The sequence below is a fragment of the Pecten maximus genome, chromosome 12, assembly GCF_902652985.1.
Source record: "Pecten maximus chromosome 12, xPecMax1.1, whole genome shotgun sequence".
Taxonomy (NCBI): Eukaryota; Metazoa; Mollusca; class Bivalvia; order Pectinida; family Pectinidae; genus Pecten; species Pecten maximus.
Window position 1 is genome coordinate 19,434,449 of NC_047026.1, and position 27,704 is coordinate 19,462,152.

Sequence of the window (27,704 nt, forward strand, 5' to 3'; positions counted from 1 at the left end):
CATTGTAAATACCAGCTGGTACTGACTGAAATAAAAGCAAATCACTGAATTGTATTTAATAATAATTACATCTATTAATTTCAATATGCTCTATTTTAACAATTACAGAGCTTTGATAAATGATAAATAATACACACTGTACTAGCAAACCCTTTAATGAAACTTTATGCAGGAACAACGCTTTTTATGTGATTGTCTGCATTGTATACTTACTTTTAATGCTTAATCATATGTGTTGCTTTTATCAGATGGCTTTAAGTGAAATTACACCAAACTGAGCGCAATAAAATCAAAATGAGAAGAAGCACAAACGACAACAGTGGAATTAAACTCTACAGCATTGAAGAAAACCAAATAGTTTAATCCACAAATAAATAACTCTAGAACATCAAAATTAAAATCAGAACAAAAAGAGCAAGCTTCAGAAAATTCGAAGTCAGAGAGAAAACCAATGAAACCAAAAGGGATATCCGCCAAAACTTGTTCCATCATAAACTTCAAAATTAAATTCTACTAAGTCTACAATTCCAGACACAATTAGGCAAATCTGTCAAAACAAAACATGAAGAATTAAATTTGCGATTTTATACATTCTTTTTGTAAAGTCGGAACTGTTTCTGTTAGCTGAAACATTGGATTTGTTTATGGCCTAATAAACCTACAATCGTCTTCACAATGTATTAAATTTACAACTAAATTTAAAATCCTGAGTACATTTAGTACTCTGAACGCATTTTAAAATTTTTCATTTTTCTTCCTACTTGTCCAAAGACATTAGTGATTTTAGTATACTGGGGCTTTATGTACTACACACCAAAATGGTTAATAAGTGGTAACTTGTTTCAAACCAAACCTAACTTAAGTAATGATCATGAATGTTCAATAGTGTTCAGTGGCAATTTATTTACTTATCATATCTTGTCGGACATGTACATGTACATTTTGTATATGGTATTGGTCTCGTGTGGAAACATTTTGGTGTTTGAGTGGTCGCTCAGGTTTATTGGTGATTTCTTTTTCAAACTGGCCGGTAAAATATCAGCATTTGGTCAGGATAAAAAATCTAGTTCAAAATATTGACAGTCTAGATCTATGCACAGTAATGTTAGCGGATACAACAAGACAGCTATACGTTATTCTTGATCAGATCAGATGATCCTAATTTTAAAAGCTTTAAACTGTGAATTACATGTACGAGGTGTTTTATCTGTTATTATAATGAAGTCAATGTCATTTTAATCATTGTAGTACTTCTGAACATATAATCTCTTTAAAGAATTTTGAAATGGAGTCAGATTTACCAAAAATACACTCACAAATTTTGAGAAATTTTCGTAACATAGTTTAACTTTACAAAAACTTGCAAAAATATTGAAGTGAAAATATGGGCAGATCAGCATTGGTCTCTCAACCTTAAACGACCATAGCTATTAATAGGATGTAAAACACAAACAAACAAAACTTTATATTTACATTTGCTCTGCATAGAGCATACAGTATTAATGTGTGTTGTAGATTATATATAATTATATAATGTTCAACATTTGGTCCGACGCTTGGAGACGGAATATAGCGAAATTAATAATAACACTACATTAAAATGTAAGTAATGAATGTTTTAGCAAATGTTGATATGGTCCTATAACACCCATTGCTATATAAAGCCCTAGCTACCGATGACGGTGACCTGGACCCTGGAACCCTGAAACACAACAATGGTTGAAGTATATTCATACTTCAACTATGTATGATTCAAAGTTTGGCAAAGAATAAAGTTTTTAAATATACAACAATTTAACCGATGAGGATTAAGTTTCAAAGATATCTGTCTATGTTTTGACGGATCCAAATCTGATGTTTCTGACTATATAATATGCATAGCCCTACCTGCATAAAATACATTGCGTAAACAAAAATAATGTACGCTGTAGGATCGTATTAAATGATTGCACTCATACTAGAAATCACTGCACATTATTCAGGTTAGGAAATAATTACCTACAGGTCACTATCGGTAACCAATCAAAATGCAGGAATAGCGGAGAACTGTTTTACCTGTGATGGGCTCATCGAAAAGATTCCGTTCATTATAAATTCATATTTTCTTCAGTTAATCATTAAGTATTTACAACTCATAATTTCAACATTCATAGTACCGGACAATCGGTCCAGACCGATATGGCGGGTTACCGGACCGACAGCAAATTTGCCAGACATTGTCCGACGGACCGGCGTATTTCACATGGTCTGTTATATAGTTGCAATGCAGAGCAAATGTAAATATATCATAAATAACTTAGAATTCAATAGAATGTAAAAAATATAGAGAACCTTACCACATATATGACCTAGCTGTTCAGACACCTTTCTTCATGACAATGGAGATAACCAGACCAAATCAAAACAACCAGTAAAAATATCAGGTCGACCAAAAATGAGCTTGTAACAAACAATCCATAAAACTCTGGATTGATGAATGAGAATATTCTCAACAAGAAATTAACAATATAGAACAAGCAAAAGCCCAAAACTTCTACTCTCTCCATTGTCAATCATTTACAGTGTTTTTACATCTCTGTGAAATATTAAAAGTAAGAATCGTCAATATTGATCATTGCTTTTGAAATTGGTTCAACATTTGTGTACAATTAATTAAAGATTCCCATTTGGGCTATAATATGAAATTATGGACCAACAATTTTGGTGAATGAAATGTGTGTACGGGTACCTATATTTTTTCACTTTCAAAAATATCAATGATATTGAAAATAAATCAGAATTTTACAATCAGGTTTTTTTATGTCACATTGCAACAGGAAATATCAGTTTACAATTAAGATGACCCTTAATAAACAAAAATTGAGGGTACGTTGGATACTTCCATACTAACTCTAATGTTTCTACTTTAAACAGACCGTCAAAGTGATGATGGAGCACTGTTCTGTTGTCATACAGTCTGAGATTAGTGAAAAGATCAGGCTGGAGAAACTTGATTTTTTTAAATCAACAAGTGTTTTTGTGCAATCAGGGGTGTACAATTCTGAAAATTTTCCACTAGCCCAAGGGCTAGTAGCTTATTTTTTCCCCTAGCCCTGATGAAAATTCTACTAGCCCTGCACTTTTGAAATTTTTCAATACATGTATTCTATTTAAATATTGTTTTCCGAAATGTACCTTTCCCTCAACATAATTGATCAGAATCTTGCCATTTAACAAAGAATTCAACAATTTTAATATTGTTCAGAATGTTATATGGTCTGTGTGTGAAAATAGTCATAACTATTGCGAAAAAAATTAACTGTACAGTAAAATAAGTTTACACACTTCAAAATAATTAAGAGTATAAAAATATGGATTTTATTTTACTGGTTGTAGATAAGAGTTAAAACTTTCTGACTGTTGCATGTACCTATACAACGACATGTCAATATTGTATTTTGAATAGTTAAACTGAAATATACTTCAATCTAAATTATATGAGAGGAAATAATTAATTTCAAAAATTTAAAGCTGCTAGTTTAAATAAACCAACACATTACCAACTCAATCACTACTTTAAAATAGTTCTGGTTTCATGTCATAGTGAACTTGAAGTTTAATTCACTCTGATCCACTACTTTCTAGATATGTTTGTTCTCCATCTCATTTCCTGAGGGAAAAACTTATAGCTAGCAAATTGTATTGGAATGGAACTAAAGGTGCCAATGTCAATGAACTTTTAACTTTTAATCATAATCATAGGAAATTATTATCATGACAATTCAAGTAAAGCTCAAATTTTAATTTAAAACAATGTTAAGTCGAGTTTTTCAGGTGAAAATGTTATGACAATTGTCAATCTGTCAAATATATTTATATCTACAAGATTCCCCTACTTTATTTAGAAAACCAACAGCTTAACAAATTTGGTGTGATCACGCCTGCTTTGTGAATATAACATCTATCAAAACAGACCTGTACATATAGCAGCACCAACGATCTAATTTCAATTTCAACAGGAAGATTAACTCAACTGATAATAAGATCCATATATCCTAATAATAAATATGATATGATCACTAACTGTCACTTCATAATTTAATTCCTATCTTAATTATCTCTGTAACTATGCTGACATGTCGGCAGACCGTCCGTATCTGGGTCACTCGTGTTTGCATCTGGATCACTCGTGCGCTTGAATGCTATCAATGGCATAACTAAGCATTTGATAGACCTAGATGAAGATATTATTTACGTTTGGGAAACGTGTTGAACCGATGTCAACCACCTGTGGTTGAAAAATCTTATTAACTTGACCAGTTACCATGTTTACAAATGTCAGAACTGTATACAGAAACAAACTGGCTTTTAATGTAGATTTATTAACGAAAATTTTGGTACAGAAACAATTTGACTTTTCATGCCATAGAGCAGCTAGCCCTGACCTGAAAACTACTAGCCCCGGGCGATTTGAATAGCCCACCATCTGATGATGGTGGGCTAATAAAAGAAACAGCCTTGGATTGAAATATAAACATGATTCTGCATAGTACAGCATAGTAGTACACTGATTTTATTCCAAAAGAATCTCATATCGGTGAACCATTCAATACAAAGAATCGGCATCCTAATACCAATAATTAGTGAATGGTGTGCCATTATAAAACTTTAACCAAAACTTTAACCTCAAGAATACAGCAAAAACAGTTAAGTTCATAATATGGCAAAAATTTCAAAAAAAAAAGAAAATATTTTTTTAAGTGAATGGTGTGCCATTATAAAACTTTGACAGACAGCGGGGTGGACCGACAGACGCAGGCAAAACCTAAAGTCCCCCCAGTTTCACCGGTAGGGGACTAATAATATTTATTGGGTCTATGGAAGACTTAATATTTTCTCTACTTTTCTAATCTTGCCTCTGTCCCTCCAAACTATTTGAAAACAAGGGGAAACTGCATGATTATGCAATCTGAGAGAGCACCTTCCATTTAGACAATGTTAAATCTCCTTTGCCCAACAACACCCCAGACCAAATTTAATCAAAACCCATTTAGGCATTCAGGACAAGGAAGGATTTCAAGAATTTAACTCTGGTTTCACTTAATGGGCCCGCCTCTCTGGCCCTAGGTTTTTAAGAATGTTTGATCTCCTTTCTGAGAAATAACAATAACAAAATTCCACTAACAAAATCCAAGATGGCCAGCTATTGGCCATTTGGTCTTTTGTATCATCCTCCCTCCCCAAAAATAAAACAAAAGAGAAATCTTTCTGAGAAATCGTGCCAAACAAACTTCAAAAGCAAAAATTCAACCTTGTGTTCTGATCTGTCTTGATATTGAATATCGACTAGAGACGGGACTATATAAATTTGAGAAAGGTCCTGGTACTTTTCAAGATGGATTGACAACCGACAAGGACAGGCAATGTACAAGTACGATTTCAACAGCCCACCATCATTCGATGGTAGACTTAATTATCTAAACACTTGTAAATTGTAACTAGAATTTGCTGAAAAGAATAGAAACAGTGGCAGGTTCTCATTTTGCGTTCAAATACTAATACAGAGTTATGGTTACTGCAGAAATACATTACCCTTAAATCAATTACACAGCATGCAGTCTGTAGTAAATTACAGTGAAAACAAGAGGCCCATGGGCCTTAACGGTCACATGAGTTTTAAAATATTTCTGTAAATTTGACCCTTTTTGACCCTGCAGCCTTTGGTGGCCAATACTTGCATACCAGCAAACTACCTTCCAAAACTGCTAATTCCAATAGAAATGACACCAATGATTGTCAAAAATGTGATTTCCTATTTAAACAACAGTAAAGGGTACCTCCTCCAAAGGGGCAAACATGAGACCCCAAGGCCATGAAATTCATAATTTTGGTAAAGCACCTTAAGACCCTTCAATCTATGAAAAGTATTTGATTTTATCTTATTTAGGTCTTGAGAAGATTAGCTAATTTAATCATTTTTGGCCATGCCCATCAGCCCTTGGGGGTCAGTCAGGGCAAACATGTGCATACTATCAAACTGTCATCCCACGCAGATAATGTTAACCAAGTTAGAATGAATTTGAATAGAAATGAAACAAATGATAGTCAAAACATGTGATTTTCCTATATAAACTATAGCAAAGTTTCGTCTCGGGTGACCTAATAAAAACTGGGCTTAGGTTAATAACACTGGTTTTGTTTGACAGCTTACAGTTGTATTTCAATGATGCATGTCCTCAAGGGAGATAACTCATGTTTGTAATGGGGTAAATTTTATACCAGTTATGTTGCAGCAAGGTGAGAAAACATTAAAATACATCAAATTCCTTACCATGGTTGATAAAAACAATTAAAGACTGGATACCTAACAAGAAAATTATACTTTTATTTATTATAGCAAAGTACATAACACAAAACTGAATACAAAATATTTACATAATACAAAATGTTTACACATCACTTTTTAGGACAGCTATAATTGAAATATTTCGTTACCAATAATATTAACAATATTAACACAAAGTGTATCACAGATATCATGAGAATGGAATGCAACTGAAATGTAGTACCATATTCTACAAGGTCACAGTCAAATTAAAATCAAATCTCACTTTCTATTTCTGTTTCACATGTTTCACAGAACAAAATAAAATCATATCTCACTTTCCATTTCTGTTCCATAGGTCAAAGTAGAACGAGATTAAATCTGATCATTGTAATCTCAGATTCTACTACACTAAACAACATCACATATTGACATTGAATATACTAAAAAAATAGCTAGGAAAATATCACCAATAGACTGACTGTAATTTATAGATTATTCAAGTACAGAAAATTGTATTCGTTTTTTTTTTCGCTTGATAGGAGGAGAATCTAGGGGAGACAACTCCAACATACATGGCCCAGCACTAAAGTGTCAGTCATCAACATTCCTTAACTTAGAATTTTCCATAGGAAACCATTACAGAATATGATGAAAGTTATTTTATCCTTAAACCCAATAATACTTTCCTACTGAAAATGTTAAGTTAAGGAACATTGGTGAAACCAGGGCCTGGTCACTAATAAAAATTTAGCTCGACTTCAAGGAAAAACTAGATTACTGTATATGTACTTATTTTGGTGAACTCCGTAAGCATATAACCAAATTAAAAGAGATTAGTGCCACTTAGTATGGCATTGCCAAAATACTTGCCATTGAAAACAATGTACAGAAACTTCATGCAATTAACGCAATTTTAATTTAGCGGAATGCTTCCAGTGTGAAAATTGTTCAAATACTGCTAAAACATCTACGCTTACTTACAGTATCTGAAAAATATTTTCTTATGTTAATCATTCTTGATCAAATGAAAGAAACAATTCATTAAAGGCATATAATGTTATAATGTGATACAAAGTACACACTGAGTATAGATCTCATGCCTGGAACTCTCATACCGAACACTCTGTACATTCTTAGCTCGTAACTCAATAGGTATGGAACACAATTAATCAGGCATGTTACACATTACTGAAGTTTTGGGGAATTGAACATTTTCAAGACAACTTTGATAAAATTTTAGTGAACACTAATACAGATAAGGGACATCACAACTATTATGTATGACAAAATATACCTAATTTTCATCTTATATTACAATCTAGTTTGGTATCATGGCTGTAATTTTATTTATTTTACTGTACATAACATAGTAGAAAACAATGGTACTGATAATAGATTAAACAAAAATTAAGCTCAAACAATGTGCCCCTAACAAGGCCTGCATAGAGTTACACCAACTCTTAGCTCTGACGATGTGAAAATGTTCTTGACAAATTCTTTTAATCTGAAAGGCACTTTAAAAACGGTTCTCAAAAAAAAAAAATCAAGACTCGAATCAAATGACAACAGTCGATATCTGTATAAATATACTCTTGTAAAAATACTCAAATGTAACACTAGTACATTTGACATTGACATTGAGACCAGTGCTTGACCTTGACCTTAAAACTAGTGTCTTTGACTTTGAAACCATTGACACTTCCTTCAAAATGTGTAGACCTGAAGGACCTTCAGATCAGTACAGTGATTCTGACCTTGAGATTGGTGACTATGACTTTGAGAATTATGACTTTGGCATTCATATCAGTAACTGTGATCTTCAAATCAGTGATTTATTTGACCTTCAGACATCTTAGATAGTGTATTCAGTGGTGTGGATATGTTAGATTTAAGGCACATGCCACAAATACAGGATCTGATATGAGCACTCATACAATGTAAAATTTACTTAACAATTAAATTTATATTCTGTTTTTGATTTATATTAAAAAAACAACAAGATTAATAAACAATATGAACAAAGGTCTTCGATTTTATAATATAACTGAAAAAAATGCATACAAATTCATTTTCAATACTTTGACCTCTACATAATGTTTACAGGTTCTCACTGTGATAATAGTGTGATGTCATTCATTTATGACGTCATAAAAGTGTTATTACAGTATTGTTTTTAATAATGACAACATAGCATTACAAATGGCCCTTAATAAATATCTGCTAACTTAATTATTATTATTATATAGATATGTACTGATAATGTTTTTATAGTCATAAGTGCCTACATACAAGTTATAACCCTGTTTTCACCCTCAAAGTTTACTTCTAGATAGAACCCTTAACCACATCATGGTATATACATCATGTCACATTTTAGTGCATAACTTTCAAACTATTTGTGCAATATTTTTATATCAATAAATATACAAAAATACATACAGGTGCCCTGATTTTTACCTCTTTAGCCGGTAAGTGACAGGGTTCACAACATTAATGTACAAAAAACACTGACATCTATCACCATACATTTCCGTTATTCAGATATAAATACAAGAATGTTTATACATTGTGTAAATGTACTTTTGACATTTGACATTGTAGTGGGTCTGAAAGCTTTCATATTCAGAGTAGCATCTTTAGTCTATTAAGAGCAAATTACTACTGGCAACACAACCGTCTTATTAACATTGTCCACTAAATTAAGAAATGTATTTTCAATAAATATCAGATTCGAAATAGCTTGTTGAGCTGTTTTCAGAAGTTGCAGGGGGCTCTCTTCTACCCAACTGATTAACCTAGAATGCCAAATTCCAAACTATTCATTTGGTCCAAAACATTTGAAAGTAAAATATATATTTCAGCATTTCTTTCTTTAAATTTTTTTTAAAGATATATTTAAAAAAGAAGTTTTATTCCACATTCAAATTCAAGATGATTAATTACAAAGTTTAAGGCTAAACTATCCTTACGCCTTTCACAATTTCTGAAATCCCAGTTTTTTGTATGATGACGATGTTTGACAGTATAGCCCGTTTTTCAGTAGGGTAGGAGAAATATTATAAATATTCCTAACAGGTGCCTGTGCCCTTACCAATATCACTACAGTACTTCTCTCAGGCTAGTCTGATACGTGTAACACATAACAAAACTCAGACAAACACCTTACATTCAGCTCCAGATATTGAGCAGTTTTAAATACATTTGTTGCTATATTTGATATAGGTCAACATCACAAATAAAAACAAGAGTATTAACCAAAGTCACAATTTTAAACTATAAAAACACACTGATGCTATAATCTTCAGTATTTACAACACACTCACTGACACATTCTATGAATAGTAATACATCTAAATTGATCACAATAAATAAGTTATTTTTTCCATTTACGTCCCCAATATATTAACATAGAACCAAACATATATATAGTACATTCTTAAATACATGCACACATGACTATATATTATGTATCAATATTATACTAACCCAGGAATGGTCCATTACCTTTCTTATCAATATCAATTTTTCCCAAAAGAAAAAAAAAGAAAATTGGACAATCTTACTTAATCTAAACTACTGAAATTTCACCTCTATTTAAAAAAATATGCACTAGAAGTCTAAGTTTGCAAATTCTAATGAAAATAGGTTTATTTTATTATTAGACATATCTTTAAAAAATTGCTTCTATGGTGAGGATGTCAACGCTAAAAGAAATACCTATTGATACCAATATTATATTCTTGCCAAGACTGTTCAACTTCTACTATAATGTATAAATATTTGGATGTATAAATGTATAAAAAGTTAAAAGATAAAGCTTGGCATCAAATTCAATCGTTCGTATTTAACAGCTTCACAATGACATCACAATAAGATTTGATCAAATCATATCACATAGGGTCTCAACACAAGAGATTAAGTCTTTAAAAACAAAATCAGGTATAGAGCACTTTTAAACAAATCTCTGACACAAGGAGATGAGGAGTATTGTCAGACCTACAGGGACTTGGTACAAATTCCCCAATATACAGTCCATACATATCGTATTATATATAGTATATAACACTAGCGGATCCAGGGGTGGTGGTTTGCAAAAGATTGCAAAATTTGCTATAATCATTTCATTTTCCGAAATTTTGGCCCCCAGACCCCTCGCTAAAAAAATTTGGCTCACGCCTATGGCGCTCGCATTACCACTAAATTACTGGACCCCCCCGTTCAAATTCCTGGATCCATGCTTGTATAACATTACATAAGTATGCATGGATTGTGGGCTGGGAATTCATGCCAAATGCCTGTGACCAGACACCTCCATTAGTAACTTGTCAAATATGATGAAAACTTCAGAAATAAAACTTTGCACTAGAGGGGGCTTATTTGAGATTAAATACGGTAGTCATATCTGCATGGTAGAAGTAAATCAGTGTATGTATAATTATTTACTTATATGTATTAGAATGTTATCTAATATAAATAATGAAATGTTGCAGACATATAATATTTTGATAACGAGAGTTAAAGTTATGAAATGAAAATGAAAACATGTGAAAATGAGTGCATTAAGATATAATAAAATATTTATTATAAAAAGAAAAAAAGTTAAGGTAGCTTTTGCCGAACACATCAACTTAAAATTATCAGGATGTATATACTTTGATTATTGTGCAAAATCATCGCTGTATGAAAATAAAAAGAAAAAAAAGGAATTATTTCTGCAAACATGTATGTGTGATGATAATTTGATACGATTTGAACTACATGTATGTGTGGTGATAATTTGATACGATACAGAACACAAAAGTTTCATTGATTGTTCTTTCATGTCAACCCTGGATTGTCCAAAACAAGTTTAGGGATTATCCGTGATTATCTTCATTGAAGATAGTGCCATGCTGAAAAAGGCAAAATTTACTGAGACATTTTGGCAAAAGTATTTTTTAAAAACTTTATACCAGATTTGACTTGTTACAATAGAAATACAATGTACTAATGATGGAACACTGTGGGCTAGGATCTAGTTTGGCTTATAAGGACAATCCACTTACGTATTGGGATAGAGTGGGAATAAAATGCTAAATGATGAATTTCATAAAATTATGTGAATAAATTTATCCAGTTTGATTACAAACATTAATTTGCAATTTTTGTTTTTCAAAATAATAATTTTTTAACAAGAATATTCCATATTCCAACACAATCTTCCTTACATAAACATTAAAAAAAAAAAAGAAAAAAAAAAGAACATCGTTGATTTTACTGTATCGTAGATTTGTAATTTTCCAGAGTTAAATAATGCTCCTTGTAAGAAGAAACTGCAGTGTAATGTTTTCTTTCATGGATTTACATGTTGAGCAAGTGATCTCTTTCTTAATCACAATACTAATTGTACAAGTCATTGGGGGTCAGGTCACGGAATCATTGCAATGAACACCACGAAACCCATGAACAGTGTGAACAGGATAACTGGTGTAAAGATGCTCCAAACTGGCCACAGTCCCACTGTCACACTGAAATACATTGTGGTATAATTAAAAATACATACTAAATCAGACCACAATACTCATTACAATATTACACATATACATGTACAAACAATAAATTTGAAATAATATTTTTAAAACATTCTAATTTATCTTTCATCATTCTGATGTTTTGAACTTATAATAAAGCATTATCTAAGAATGAGAAAATTTCTGTGAGGCTTTAATGCCCCCACTCCTAAGAGAACACTCTGTGAGGCATTACTGTCGACGCGGGATTACCTCGAAAGGCAAATGTGCATTACTACCCAGACAGACGGAGGAAGTTCCTTTGATCACGACAGCCGGTTATTGAATGGGTGAATGGGAGAATAGTACGCGCGAGGCGATTGGACAAGTCTTGCTTCATAAGCCCCGCCTCCACAATCAATGTTACAAATTGTAGTTGACTTTGACATGAACTTGCTCCCAATTTTACAAACATACAATAACTTGCTAATTTGGAAGTTTACAATGCTTTACTTTACCAAAATTTACACATAACCACAATTTGAGAACAACTTTGAAAGTACCATGTCGGGAATGTTAGTCAAGGAATTAACCACTGAAAATTCCGTGTATTCGTACGAAAGTCTTGAGTTTTTAAATGAACATTAATGTTCGGTTATTGCCATCAAGAACTATGACCATATTTGGTAGCCACATTCACCAATACGCCATCTACTGTCTGTTTCAATGAAATATGGCTGCCCCCATTGCCTTACGCTTCAAATAATTTACTGGCAAAAACATCTTCGTTTTATGTAGTAGTTTTACCGAAAATGTTGAAATGTATTCAGTAGATGTTTTCAAGATGCATACGATTTGAAAAATACATAACGCTAGCGAAATGTGAAGACTAAATGAACCTGAACTTTGCGAATAACTCCAGGTCAAACCAATATATTTATGTAAACAAATATTGCGCAGGCGCATTCGTCTCCGGATGTTTAAAAAGTTTTCCTCTTCCGTGTTCATTCCAAAACGGCTGACATTATAGCATAGGTCTGCAAATATGTCCGCGATTTACTTAAATGTGTAATATATATATTCTAGAATGTTACATCATTATCAACTAGATGAGTATTTCTATAATTTAGAGAAAAAAATATATCAATTACGGCATACGAGACGATACATTGTATCATACTATAGGTACGAGACGATACATTGTATCATACTATAGGTTACTGTACATGTTTGCGAGAGAGGTAGATACTAGGTGGCATTTGTGGTCAGGGTGACTGGTCATAGCGTTAACATTGTCATCGATTTCCATATTCCATTTTCCTTTGACGAAAACGACCAATAAATCAAATGCAAATGATAATATCTTGTTGCCATGTGCACGGGATTGGTTGTTGTAGGCGATACTTGGAACGTATTTACTGTTGTAAGGGAGGTAACTGCAAGATTACGGAAATCAAACGTTAAACCAATTTGATTGGTCGATTCTTCCATGACTTTGGCAATGGGTTTACAGTGACAGATAACTACGGCAATATTCAGATGATATCAACAATAACATTTTTAGATACGTGTGGTCGGCAGTTGTCATGTTTAAAATGAACAATTATATAGCTTGTTTTTATTTCGGCAAAGTCGAAAATATTTACTGAAACGGACCACAGGTGAAGCAGACTTGGAAATACCGAAACGAAGAAAAATGGGGCTTAATTATAATATAAATTGGCATTATTTTCAGAGAATTGTCCCACATATATGTTTTTCAATGCCTAATTGTATCATATGTAAAATATTAGAGGTTTACGAATTTTAAATTAATTTTTCATTTGCGAATCGCGGCCCGATTGTCGTTAGAGTTGAATTACCGAAATGGTCAATAGTGGACCCAAATCGATATTTTAACGAGAGAATGGACCCAATATAGGATCTATTAATCTTTGGTGTGTGTATAGAGACCATATGCATTTTTTTCCTTTACCTGGAAGTATTTTGAACGAATTTGCAAAATACCGAATTCACGATCAAATTTTCGATTGTGACGAACTACTGAGACGGTGTTAAGTTCATGTTAAGTCAATCTGATTGAAATCAGCTGTTACATATGTACATATGGCTATGTTTACTATGCAATACGCCCACATATTTTTTTTTTCAAAGACGGAAAACGGAAATCCGGATTATCTAAAAACAAATGCAAAAAGACTTGTGATATTCACTTAATTTGATATTCAGCCATTAATTGTTATTTGTAGTTTTATAACTTCTGAAATAGTGTGATCGATTCTCTATATAATATTGCTGTGGAACTTGTGTTATTTTTCAAACAAATTCATTTTAATAATTTGTTAATTTAAAATTTCATCAAGTCATGATCAAGACTTGAAATTCTCACTACACCATACTTCAAACACGGAGTAATCAATGAATTGATAAACTGAAAATACAACAAATGTTCAGATGACTATTTGTGCCATGCTGTTACAAGATTTCAGTTACAATTCTAAAATTGAATTAGTAAATGTATGTAAATATATGTTATCCTGTCAATATCCACAAAGCGAGTGTAGTCTACTGTACTCAAAGTCATGCCAGTAGATAGCGGTACATATACTTAGTGTTTACATCTAATGCTTACTTGTGTGAACTATAAATCAATAACAAAATGGTTCATATATTTCTATATATGACTTCACAAATTATGTGGTGTCTGAAGATCTGAATGAAGTGAATAAACGATGTATTACATTATTTTTATGAAATATTCAAGTCATAGATCATTCTCTTAAAAATATTGATTTCAAGTCCATTTTGGTAATTTTACTATGACGGCAATCAGGCCTAGAATGGCGAATAAACCCCTAATATTTTACATATGATTAATTTTGACATTGGAGAACATATAATTGTGTCCATTCTCTAAGCACTGGTAGAATGTACAGAATAGAGCTTCATAAATATATTCTCAAAATTACTAATTACCCCGGTAAATATAACATTTTACATAAACCTCCCATGACTGATGATTAAACTTGCAAATCTCCTGTGTCATTCCAATTTTGATATGTGTAAATATATACACGTACTGTATATATATAGTTATAGATATGGAATGCTTCACAATTTGCATACAGTTATGGAATATTATAACACCCCCAAAAATGTTCTCTCCACATAATGGTGTGATTTGTGCAATTACATTGCTGAATTGTGTGGTTCAGTATGATTGGATGATCAACATTGGAAAAGGACAATAAATAGGGAATGTGTCGTCCCATCGAATGGACTGTAATCTTTGTGATCAGGTTTGAAGTTGAAAATGAATCTTGAAGTTTTCTTTTCCTGTTTGCTGAATTATTCGATGAAGATAGTCTTTATCTGGTTGTTATTCTTTATCACATTGTTTACAATACTGTAATTATACCAGAAGTTTATCTTCTCATATACAGATTTATTAACATCAAATGATTCCTGAACAAAAGGAGTCAGTTTTTTTTTTGTTTTGAAGTACCATAAATGCTTGAGTACAGTTTCAATAGGATACATTCTTAATTCGGGCCTTGATTAGCAGCTCTGGTTTTGGTTTTCAGTAATTCTTTGTGTGTTTCATCATATTAAGTTGAAATACAACTATGTATGCCAAACTAACGATGGAACTAGCCTAAATTTAGTGCATATTAGAAGTTGGCATCAATAAGGTCACAGAGTCCTGGCTGTATTATAACTGATGATGCCTTCCCGAAAAAAAGAAGACATTTTATTTTCATCGATCCAAGATAGATCAACAAACTTCAAATTTCAATTAGGACCTTACAGAAACATGCATGTGTACAATCAAATCAGAACAGCTGCAAACATTTCAAATTATTTGCAATTAATTCCTAAACCGATATCAGTAAATTTATCAACTTAAAACTTAGAAGATTACTGATTTTGCATTAAACAATAATGTTCGTTTACAGTACTTCCAGTACTTTGATTTTTTCATTCCGTCCCTCATCATTTTAAATATAAATTCTGCGGGGTTGAGTTCCGGTGAATATGGTGGCAAAAATATCAGTTCAACTCCGTGCTTAGCCAGCATGTTTCGGAGGACCGCCTCCCCAAACCGTTGGTGGTGAAAACCACAGTTGTCCATAATGACACAATCTCCGGGGAGAAACACTGGATTTCCTACCGAATTTGTTTGCTCCAATGCTTCGCCAAAAAAATTAATCATTATATTAGCGTTGGATGGTCCGTCAATGACATTAAAATAATCAACACCAAAGAAACCACAGCATAAATTGACGGTGTATGTAGCGTAACTTGCATATTTTTGAACTTCGACTGCAGGTTCTCCGACAAAGGCATGTCCTCGACGACGATGACCTGCTGTACGAATAACGGACGCCTCATCAAAGAAATGCAATTGATGCGCTTTGTAAACAAAACAGTTGACAGGAAGTTGTCAAGTTTTTTTTGATACTGGGCAGTTGTTGTTTCAGCCGGAATGATGCTGAGTAACTTGTAACTCATTCCCAACTCGTTTTTCAGAGCATCCTGTATCGTACGTACGCTGGGCACGTTATCTGCCGTACACACATTTTCCTGTAATAATTTTACGTGAATTTCCTTTGCGTAAATCGAAGGCTTACTTGTTTTCTGGTATTCTATGAATTTTAAAACTTCATCAGTTATTTTTGTTCGAGGTTTGGTTGTATGATAGGATTTTTCCACACTGCCCTTAGACACAAAACTACCGACTATTCCGTGACAAGTTGATAATGCCAGACCGGTTTTCCTACTTATTTCTGGAAATGAGGAACCGCCAGCATATAATCCTATCACCTTACTCCTGAGTTCGTCCGATGTCCTCACTCCTTGTTTTCTCTCCATATTACATGTCACGTTTATAGCAAATACGTGTACCAACTTCACAGTCGAGTGTCACCTCGGCCAACACAGGTGTAATCGAGCGTGACATCTGACCTTGACCGATTAACTGTTCGTGTCAAGAGACTTGCCCATGGCCCAATATATTATGGTGTTTTTTTTATTGAAATGATTATGGCATGCTCAAGTAGATATCTCTCTCGGTCTCAGGTATTTGAGAGTTGCCAAACTTGTGACTGTCCGCATGAACAGCTCATCTTTGTAAGTAAGGAGTCCAGGGTCGATACTTTCTATAAAATCATCCATTTCTAGCCGCATAGACGATCATAGATGTAGATCTGTCAAGTTACATGCGCGGGAAAACTGACACTCAGATGATGGAGGAAATGGGCGTGCTTACAAATGGGTCAACCAATGAAAACAGGCGACACTCCACATGAATAATTTAACTGCTTCATGACTCGCTCTCATGTGTATTAGATGTACCGGTAACTAGGCCATCCACATATCGATGTAGTAATGCACGTTTGCCTTTCGAGGTAATCCCGCGTCGACAGTAATACCCCCACTCCTATGAGAACACTCTGTGAGGCATTAATGCCCCCACTCCTATGAGAACACTCTGTGAGGCATTAATGCCCCCACTCCTATGAGAACACTCTGTGAGACATTAATGCCCCCACTCCTATGAGAACACTCTGTGAGGCATTAATGCCCCCACTCCTATGAGAACACTCTGTGAGGCATTAATGCCCCCACTCCTATGAGAACACTCTGTGAGACATTAATGCCCCCACTCCTATGAGAACACTCTGTGAGGCATTAAGGCCCCCACTCCTATGAGAACACTCTGTGAGGCATTAATGCCCCACTCCTATGAGAACACTCTGTGAGACATTAATGCCCCCACTCCTATGAGAACACTCTGTGAGACATTAATGCCCCCACTCCTATGAGAACACTCTGTGAGGCATTAAGGCCCCCACTCCTATGAGAACATTTCTGTGAGGCATTAAGGCCCCCACTCCTATGAGAACACTCTGTGAGGCATTAATGCCCCCACTCCTATGAGAACACTCTGTGAGGCATTAATGCCCCCACTCCTATGAGAACATGTACACTCTGTGAGGCATTAAGGCCCCCACTCCTATGAGAACACTCTGTGAGGCATTAATGCCCCCACTCCTATGAGAACATTTCTGTGAGGCATTAAGGCCCCCACTCCTATGAGAACACTCTGTGAGGCATTAATGCCCCCACTCCTATATGAGAACACTCTGTGAGGCATTAATGCCCCCACTCCTATGAGAACACTCTGTGAGGCATAAAGGCCCCCACTCCTATGAGAACACTCTGTGAGGCATTAAGGCCCCCACTCCTATGAGAACACTCTGTGAGGCATTAAGGACCCCACTCCTGTGAGAACACTCTGTGAGGCATTAAGGCCCCCACTCCTATGAGAACACTCTGTGAGGCATTAATGCCCCCACTCCTATGAGAACACTCTGTGAGGCATTAAGGCCCCCACTCCTAAGAGAACATTTCTGTGAGGCATTAATGCCCCCACTCCTATGAGAACACTCTGTGAGGCATTAAGGGCCCCACTCCTATGAGAACACTCTGTGAGGCATTAATGCCCCCACTCCTATGAGAACACTCTGTGAGGCATTAATGCCCCCACTCCTATGAGAACACTCTGTGAGGCATTAATGCCCCCACTCCTATGAGAACACTCTGTGAGGCATTAATGCCCCCACTCCTATGAGAACATGTACACTCTGTGAGGCATTAAGGCCCCCACTCCTATGAGAACACTCTGTGAGGCATTAATGCCCCCACTCCTATGAGAACATTTCTGTGAGGCATTAAGGCCCCCACTCCTATGAGAACACTCTGTGAGGCATTAATGCCCCCACTCCTATATGAGAACACTCTGTGAGGCATTAATGCCCCCACTCCTATGAGAACACTCTGTGAGGCATAAAGGCCCCCACTCCTATGAGAACACTCTGTGAGGCATTAAGGCCCCCACTCCTATGAGAACACTCTGTGAGGCATTAAGGACCCCACTCCTGTGAGAACACTCTGTGAGGCATTAAGGACCCCACTCCTGTGAGAACACTCTGTGAGGCATTAAGGCCCCCACTCCTATGAGAACACTCTGTGAGGCATTAAGGCCCCCACTCCTATGAGAACACTCTGTGAGGCATTAAGGCCCCCAGTCCTATGAGAACACTCTGTGAGGCATTAAGGCCCCCACTCCTATGAGAACACTCTGTGAGGCATTAAGGCCCCCACTCCTATGAGAACACTCTGTGAGGCATTAAGGCCCCCAGTCCTATGAGAACACTCTGTGAGGCATTAAGGCCCCCACTCCTATGAGAACACTCTGTGAGGCATTAAGGCCCCCACTCCTATGAGAACACTCTGTGAGGCATTAAGGCCCCCAGTCCTATGAGAACACTCTGTGAGGCATTAAGGCCCCCACTCCTATGAGAACACTCTGTGAGGCATTAAGGCCCCCACTCCTATGAGAACACTCTGTGAGGCATTAAGGCCCCCACTCCTATGAGAACACTCTGTGAGGCATTAAGGCCCCCAGTCCTATGAGAACACTCTGTGAGGCATTAAGGCCCCCAGTCCTATGAGAACACTCTGTGAGGCATTAAGGCCCCCAGTCCTATGAGAACACTCTGTGAGGCATTAAGGCCCCCAGTCCTATGAGAACACTCTGTGAGGCATTAAGGACCCCACTCCTGTGAGAACACTCTGTGAGGCATTAAGGCCCCCACTCCTATGAGAACACTCTGTGAGGCATTAAGGCCCCCACTCCTATGAGAACACTCTGTGAGGCATTAAGGCCCCCAGTCCTATGAGAACACTCTGTGAGGCATTAAGGCCCCCACTCCTAAGAGAACATTTCTGTGAGGCATTAATGCCCCCACTCCTATGAGAACACTCTGTGAGGCATTAAGGCCCCCACTCCTATGAGAACACTCTGTGAGGCATTAATGCCCCCACTCCTATGAGAACACTCTGTGAGGCATTAATGCCCCCACTCCTATGAGAACACTCTGTGAGGCATTAAGGCCTCCACTCCTATGAGAACATGTACACTCTGTGAGGCATTAAGGCCCCCACTCCTATGAGAACATTTCTGTGAGGCATTAAGGCCCCCACTCCTATGAGAACATTTCTGTGAGGCATTAAGGCCCCCACTCCTATGAGAACATTTCTGTGAGGCATTAAGGCCCCCACTCCTATGAGAACACTCTGTGAGACATTAATGCCCCCACTCCTATGAGAACACTCTGTGAGGCATTAATGCCCCCACTCCTATGAGAACACTCTGTGAGGCATTAAGGCCTCCACTCCTATGAGAACACTCTGTGAGGCATTAAGGCCCCCACTCCTATGAGAACATTTCTGTGAGGCATTAAGGCCCCCACTCCTATGAGAACATTTCTGTGAGGCATTAAGGCCCCCACTCCTATGAGAACACTTTGTGAGGCATTAATGCCCCCACTCCTATGAGAACACTCTGTGAGGCATTAATGCCCCCACTCCTATGAGAACACTCTGTGAGGCATTAAGGCCTCCACTCCTATGAGAACACTCTGTGAGGCATTAAGGCCCCCACTCCTATGAGAACATTTCTGTGAGGCATTAAGGCCCCCACTCCTATGAGAACATTTCTGTGAGGCATTAAGGCCCCCACTCCTATAAGAACATTTCTGTGAGGAAGTAATGCCCTCATTCCTAAACACCATAGTATCGTAGCTTTAGAGTTTTCATACTATGGTGTGAACATGGACCAAATCTGCCGGTAGGTTCTAAAGACAGAACAGGGCAGAATGCAACAGGACAGAACAGACAGACATGGGTTAAACTCTTATCCATGAAATTATTTATATTGATAAACAATAGATCAGAATATGTTGTCATGCAAACAGTTTTCTTCGAAATGGGAATGAGATGGGTAGCATATATATCACATTCTTCCCATTACATGTATAAACACCCCTATAACTTTGAGAAAGGTAGAATATCCCAACTATTATAAACACCCCTGTAACTTTGAGAAAGGTAGTATATCCCAACTATTATAAAAGTCTCTGTTGCTAGGGAAGTGAGAAATGTTGTATACTCACCACATTCCGCCCATTATAAACGCCCCTGTTGCTATGGGAATGAGATTGTATACTCACCACATTCCACCCATTATAAACGCCCCTGTTGCTATGGGAATGACATTGTATACTCACCACATTCCCGCCCATTATAAATGCCCCTGTTGATATGGGAATGACATTGTATACTCACCACATTCCCGCCCATTATAAATGCCCCTGTTGCTATGGGAATGACATTGTATACTCACCACATTCCGCCCATTATAAACACCCCTGTTGCTATGGGAATGACATTGTATACTCACCACATTCCACCCATTATAAATGCCCCTGTTGCTATGGGAATGACATTGTATACTCACCACATTCCGCCCATTATAAACACCCCTGTTGCTATGGGAATGACATTGTATACTCACCACATTCCCGCCCATTATAAATGCCCCTGTTGCTATGGGAATGACATTGTATACTCACCACATTCCACCCATTATAAACGCCCCTGTTGCTATGGGAATGAGTATTGGATAGCGTTTTTCCCAATCATCCACATCCACCTTCTTTATGGCAGATAACCATACAATGAAGAATAGTGCTATACACACGTTGATCACAATGAGGATAGCACCAATATTGAACCAATTCCTGCAGAAAAAAGTAAATTTAACCAGTGTATTGTCTAGATGATAAATGCATTCATCATCCTACTTCTCAATGTATACTTATGAACAACTTCAGCATATTTTCAAATTAAATGTATATATACATATACATTGTATCTACAAGTTGTATTATCATTTAAGCTTCATATTCCTTGCTAGAGAAAACAAGTGTTAAACAAGTAATTCCTTGAAAATTATTATATCAAATCTTTAACTGATAAAAACAAAAACAAAAAAAACTACAGCACACCTTGGACTGACTATATTATAACCCAAGGCTTTCAGGCCTACTACACACAGGTGCTAGGATAAATACATTGGTACACGTATCAATTGACATACCTGTTGACCCTTGGGTCATATCTACATGCTATGTAGAAATCAGTGTAGTAGAATATTGCAATGGATCCTACAAACCACAGCACATTCTGTAGGCTGTATTTAGAGCCTTTCTTTTTCCTGTATTTCCCAAACCTTTCCTCAAACTCCTCTCGGGTCTCCTCATCAAAATGTGTGCTCAGTTTGGAGTGGTCTGGAACCTCTCTTTGACTCTCTGGTATCATCGCATCTGCCAATGATGAAAATTAATACACTTATCACTTATGTAGGATTCTGAGGCAGTCAGATCTAGACTGATTATGATATTATCATGATAATTTGGGGCGGTAGGTAACACGATTTCCTTTTGCCCCGACACGATTCCTTGGTTGCAGGCGTGAAAAGGTCTTCCGTCGGGCCACATTGGAGTTCCCTTGCATTGACACTCACGTTACCTAGCTTCCACATGACCCCTCATGGACTTACATCAGGGCCAACAAAAGAGATTAATATAAGATGATATAACTTATTTTGTTACTATTGTACTTGCCCACAGACCAAATCTAATGGCCTCAGCCTTTGGACCTAGGATTTTTCTTGTCCTGCTCTACCAAATGAGTTGATATCACAGCATTTCATAAACACATAGAATTGGCTTCTGAGTAAATTAAGTTGAACACAGCCAATATATTATGGAATCAAAGAGATTTAGGTCTAAATGTAACAGCAGGAGTATATATTGATAAACTCTGGCTCTGCTTGGAACAAGTGGGATATATCACTGATAATAATATCAATCCTATTACATAATGAATAATATCAATCCTATTACTGTACATATATATATATATATATGCTGTAAGCTGGATGTATGAAACAGTATCATGTGTCATGATCATTTCTACATAGGGATATGTTACCTTATTGACGTTTTATATCTAGTTCCTAAAAGATATAAATGCCTGTTGTCATTGATGTTACTGTAATGTAAATATGAGATAGGTACCTTCTCATGTAATCCAAATATGTGATATGTGTATTTACAGGGTGTTTCAGAAAACATGTCCCCACTTGAATGGCAACATTAACTCTTTGTCTGTATATACTAGATTTTAAAATTTGAATTGAAGCTGACACCATATACAATTTCCAGTATGCAGCATCTGAAAGATACAGACATTTCTTCTAGCAAATACCGGTATGCATTTGCCACATGGATACATGAGCATTCAAACACTAGCAACATTGTTTGGTTCTCTTATGAAGTGCACTTTATGCTAGATGGACAAATTAACAAGCAGAATATGCGAATCTGGGGAACAGAAAAGCCAGACTTTTATGCAGAGAAACCATTGCAAAGCCAGAAAGTAACTGTTTGGGCAGCAATGAGTACTTCAGAAATCATTGGGCCATTTTTTGATGAAGAGGGTGGCGAAACCACAACTGTGACATCTGAGCGTTATTTCTGACTTTGTTGAAAATTTTAGTTTTTATTGAGGTTAAAAAGGGGACATGTTTTCTGACACACCCTGTACTATATGTATGACAAGGGAGCATTCAATCTGTTGTATGTATGAGTGTGTTAAGACATACCGGTAAGATATGGGTGGATCAGAATTGTAAGCATGTGGGGCAGCAGTACATTATCTGAGGTGTGAATGTTGTTTATGGTCTGGGTTGTGATAAGAGGTAGTGTTTGGTGGGGTTGGGATCAGCCAGGCTCCCTCCCAAGTGAGGCACTAGCTTATGAAAGATTGGCTGATAATTGAGGCTCTAGTGCCCAGGTATTGGTGGGTCTCTAATTTGGCCCATTTGTTAAAAGGTGGGATTATATTATTGTTTTCTCTTAATCCTGAGACACAAGGTTAACTTTGAGTGTTAGTGAAGTTGTTAGGCTTGATTTTAAAAAGGAGTGCTGAGATGTTGTTTGCAGGCCTGGCCTCAGGAAAACTGGGGCCCCAAGAGGTCTGGAGGTTCTTAATTGGGTAGGGGGGTCAAAGAGGAGAGTGTGATTAAGATTGGTCTGGAGGTTTGAAAGCTGTCAGGAAGCTTGCTGAAACTGAGTAACTGTATATAAATTGTTGAAATCTTGAATACAAATAAAGAAATGTATTCTCTGGTGTTGTTCACTCAATTGGCAAAGTTTGTTTTAGGGGTTTAAAGTCCTCGGTCATATGAGGACAGACACCAAGAGTATGAAAACAAAGCAAAGACAGACAGACAGTAGCAAGGAAATATTTAAGATGCCTATAGTGGTGCAATAAGGGCAGATCCATTTTGGTCTCTTCAATGTCCCCTAAATAGAAGAAAATCCCCAATTCTTCAGGGGCCGACTTATAGTCACTTTCTATGATCAACATGCAGTGGGATATAGAGGGCCTTATTCTTGGACCCTTGAATGTCCTCCTGAACAGAAGACAAAAGAGAAACCACCCCTGACCCTACAAGGGAGCTCCACAATTAGTCACCTCTTATGACATGCTGTGAATTTCAACAGGCATCCACTCCTGTACAGGCTTCATTGGTAAAGCTCATTTACAATACCCATAGTCAATTTGATGTGACATCATGCGCTACCGTTTATTTACTTGAAACTGAATGCTAAGTTCTAATTAAGGAGTCACAATTCTGCTGTTATGAGAGACACTAAGCGATACAGTGTATTTACTTGAAACTGATCATGAATGTTAAGATCTAATTAAGGAGTCACAATTTTGTTGTTACGAGAGATTCTTTATACTCGTGATTATGACAGTGGATCCTTTGAGCTTGTATGCCATTATCAAACCGGCTGAGATCGGTAGACACATGTACATTTATCCAAATTCTGATGAACCTGACTGATAAAATATTACATCTTTTTTTACATTGATCATTGGTGACTGACACCGTCATCTCTGGTAAGATATTAATAAACACTACATTATATACCCACAGGTGCTAGTGATAAGTTATTTAACTTTCCTTTAAATTTGGTTAACTTATAATTAAGCGTTAGACTAGCTAGCTGCCATATATATATTCATCTATAATGTTTACAATATGTATGCCTTGCTGGCCCATTTAGTTTACAAATAGACTATATGGGCACTTGTATCTGGTAATTTATAATCAAGAGTTAAAATCCAATATTATTGATGTGTACTATCTGTGTATATATGTGTATCTGTGTGAGTGTTAATAACCAGATACAGATCACTATTCAAGACATATATGTGTATGCATCGTTGGATACCCATGGATAAGTGCAATAATATGATGAAGTGTAGCGTAGTGATCATGAAGTGCAATCAACTGTGACAGTGTGGGTATCCGACGATAACATGTACTGTATATACAACCGCCACCTAGATAACACCATGAAACAATATTTGTTACCTTTAAGCTTATGATGGTTTGCCTGCAGGACTTATGGTGCTCTAAATTTAGACAGCTTTGAATTGTCATTTAGTTGTAAATGGATATATAGTTCTCTCAGGTGACTGGTCCATAATTCACAGTGTAGTCTACCCTAAGCGGTTGATTTTTCCCAATGTCTGTCTAGCCTATTTTTTAACTGTTTTGTTTTGTTTCTGCCTTGACTACGTTTTCAGAAAGACTGTCTTTGGTAAAATATGTTGTTTTGTTAATTTCAGTGAGTTTCCCCAAGCTGGTGTTACCGCCACATTAATTTTTTTTCCAAATGAGATGATATTTTCTGGGTCATTATTCTCTTCATAATCTTGAAAATTTCTATCATGTAGTCTACCCCTGCATTCTCTTTGATTTCAATGACTGCAATCCGAGATGCTTCAGATGTTGAAATGTTCATAATGCATGTTTTTCATTTGAGGCAGCATTCTTGTTGCGTTCTCCTCTGGTCATCTGGACGTTCTCAATATTATTTCAATATCTTTTTTCTTATAAGGTGACCATACAGAACTTGCATTTCTATCAGAATTTGTACATGTATCAAAGCATTCTAACTAATGCTTTGAAAAGTAGTTTGTTGAAATTGTTCCCTAATTAAAACCACTAGCTAACATTGTATAGTGAAACAATCAATTCATAAACCGTTTATCTATATATTTTGAATTACATAGTATATATACTACACATCTCTTTAAAGAAGGAGATATACATTCTGTTTGTACCACTGTACTTGTTCTAAAAATAACCTCTGAAATCACGACAGACTTTTCTGAGTATAGCTAAATCCGTCATAACATGACACGACACATCGAACAAAATGCACTAATACACTTTTACGCGAATTGAATCGTATCTAAAATCAACCTACCAGGATCTAAAACTTCAAGGTATTTTTCTGCTATCTTGTGTTGCACTCGCCGGCGGATTTTTTCCATCTCTTCTTCACTGGAAATAAGAAGCGGCTCATTTTCCGGAGTGGATGCCATAGTTGTTGACGATTGTTTCTACCTCACTCGTGCGTTTGATTCGAAAAAGAATCAAGAAGCATATATCAACGTTGATTTTATATTACTTTAACCAAGTAGGTAAAATCTCTGAAGCGAACACAAACAGAACTAAAGGCCTGTTCGTTTTTGTGTCGCCTTTGAAAAAGGACACATATAGGTATTACTTTTCGGCGGCGTCGGCGGCGTCGGTGTCGGTGTCGGCGTCGGCGTCGTCCGGAAAATGGTTTTCGTGCGATAACTTTAGTAGTTTAGAACGGATTAATTCGAAACTTCATGGGAAGGTTCATTACCATGATAGCTCGGACAAGTTCGATAACCAAAATTATTCGCACCTTTTTAAAAGAGTTATAGCCCTTTAATTTTTTGCGAAAATGGTTTCCACTCAATAACTTGAATAATTATTACAGGATTAATTTGAAACTTCATGGGAAGGTTCGTTACCATAATACTGTGGACAAGTTTGTTAACCAAATTTATTCGCACCATTTTAAAAGAGTTATGGCCCTTTAATTTTTTGCGAAAATGGTTTCCACTCAATAACTTGAATAATTATTACTGGATTAATTTGAAACTGCATGGGAAGGTTCGTTACCATAATACTGTGGACAAGTTCGTTAACCAAATTTATTCGGACCTTTTTAAAAGAGTTATAGCCCTTTAATTTTTTTTGCGAAAATAGAATGTTCGTTACCATAATACTGTGGACAAGTTTGTTATTGTTTTTTTTTATTCAAGTCCTAGTTTTAAAGAGTTATGGCCCTTTAATTATTCGCATACACAGCCGACACCTCCACTTCCGTGGAATTCTTGTTTAAATGTAATATTTCAAACATGTGTCTTGACGGACATGTTAATACAGGCCTTGGAAGCCTTTGTCGAGGCTCGTCTGAAAACAATATAAATATAAAATCACCAGGTCAGTCTTTATTTCATAATCGAACGCCTGTCCAAGTGGTCTAACCGGTTGGACCCGAAAAACAAAAACGGCCCAGCAAGATATCTCAATAGACTGGATTACCTGCCGTAGTTTTTAGGTCACCTGCCCAGAGGGCAAGTGAGCTTATGCCGTGTTGCTGTGTCCGTCGTCCGTGCGCCGTCCGGTCGTCCAGCTGTCCATCCGGCGTCAACTTTTCCATTTAAACATTTTCTTCTCAATAACCGAAAGGCCCAGAGACCTAATATTGGGACTGCAGCATGCTGGGGTGAAAGGCTACCAAGTTTGTTCAAATGAATGACCTTGACATTCATTCAAGGTTACAGGGGTCAAATATGCTAAACAAATTGAATCAACTTCTTCTCAATAACGAAATGACCCAGGGACTTGATATTGTGATTGTATAGCTTGCTGTGGTGAAGGGCTACAAAGTTTGTTCAAATGAATGACATTGACCTTCATTCAAGGTCATAGGGATCAAATAGACTGAAATCTTTAAACGACTTCTTCTCAATAACCAAGAGTCCCAGGGAGTTGATATTGGGTCTGTAGCATGCTGGGGTAAAGTGCTACC

General features: G+C 36.3%; 1 protein-coding gene across 1 annotated transcript; it reads right to left on the reverse strand.

Annotated features, from left to right (window-relative positions):
- Positions 1–6,340: 6,340 nt before the first annotated feature.
- On the reverse strand, positions 6,341–26,196 carry LOC117339396 (transmembrane protein 128-like). The gene is made up of 4 exons (XM_033900958.1): positions 26,058–26,196; positions 21,803–22,028; positions 21,276–21,443; positions 6,341–11,814 (listed from the first exon to the last, which is right to left on the reverse strand). The coding sequence occupies exons 1-4, from the start codon at positions 26,173–26,175 to the stop codon at positions 11,715–11,717; spliced, it is 612 nt and encodes a 203-aa protein (XP_033756849.1). The 5' UTR covers positions 26,176–26,196; the 3' UTR covers positions 6,341–11,714.
- Positions 26,197–27,704: the final 1,508 nt, after the last annotated feature.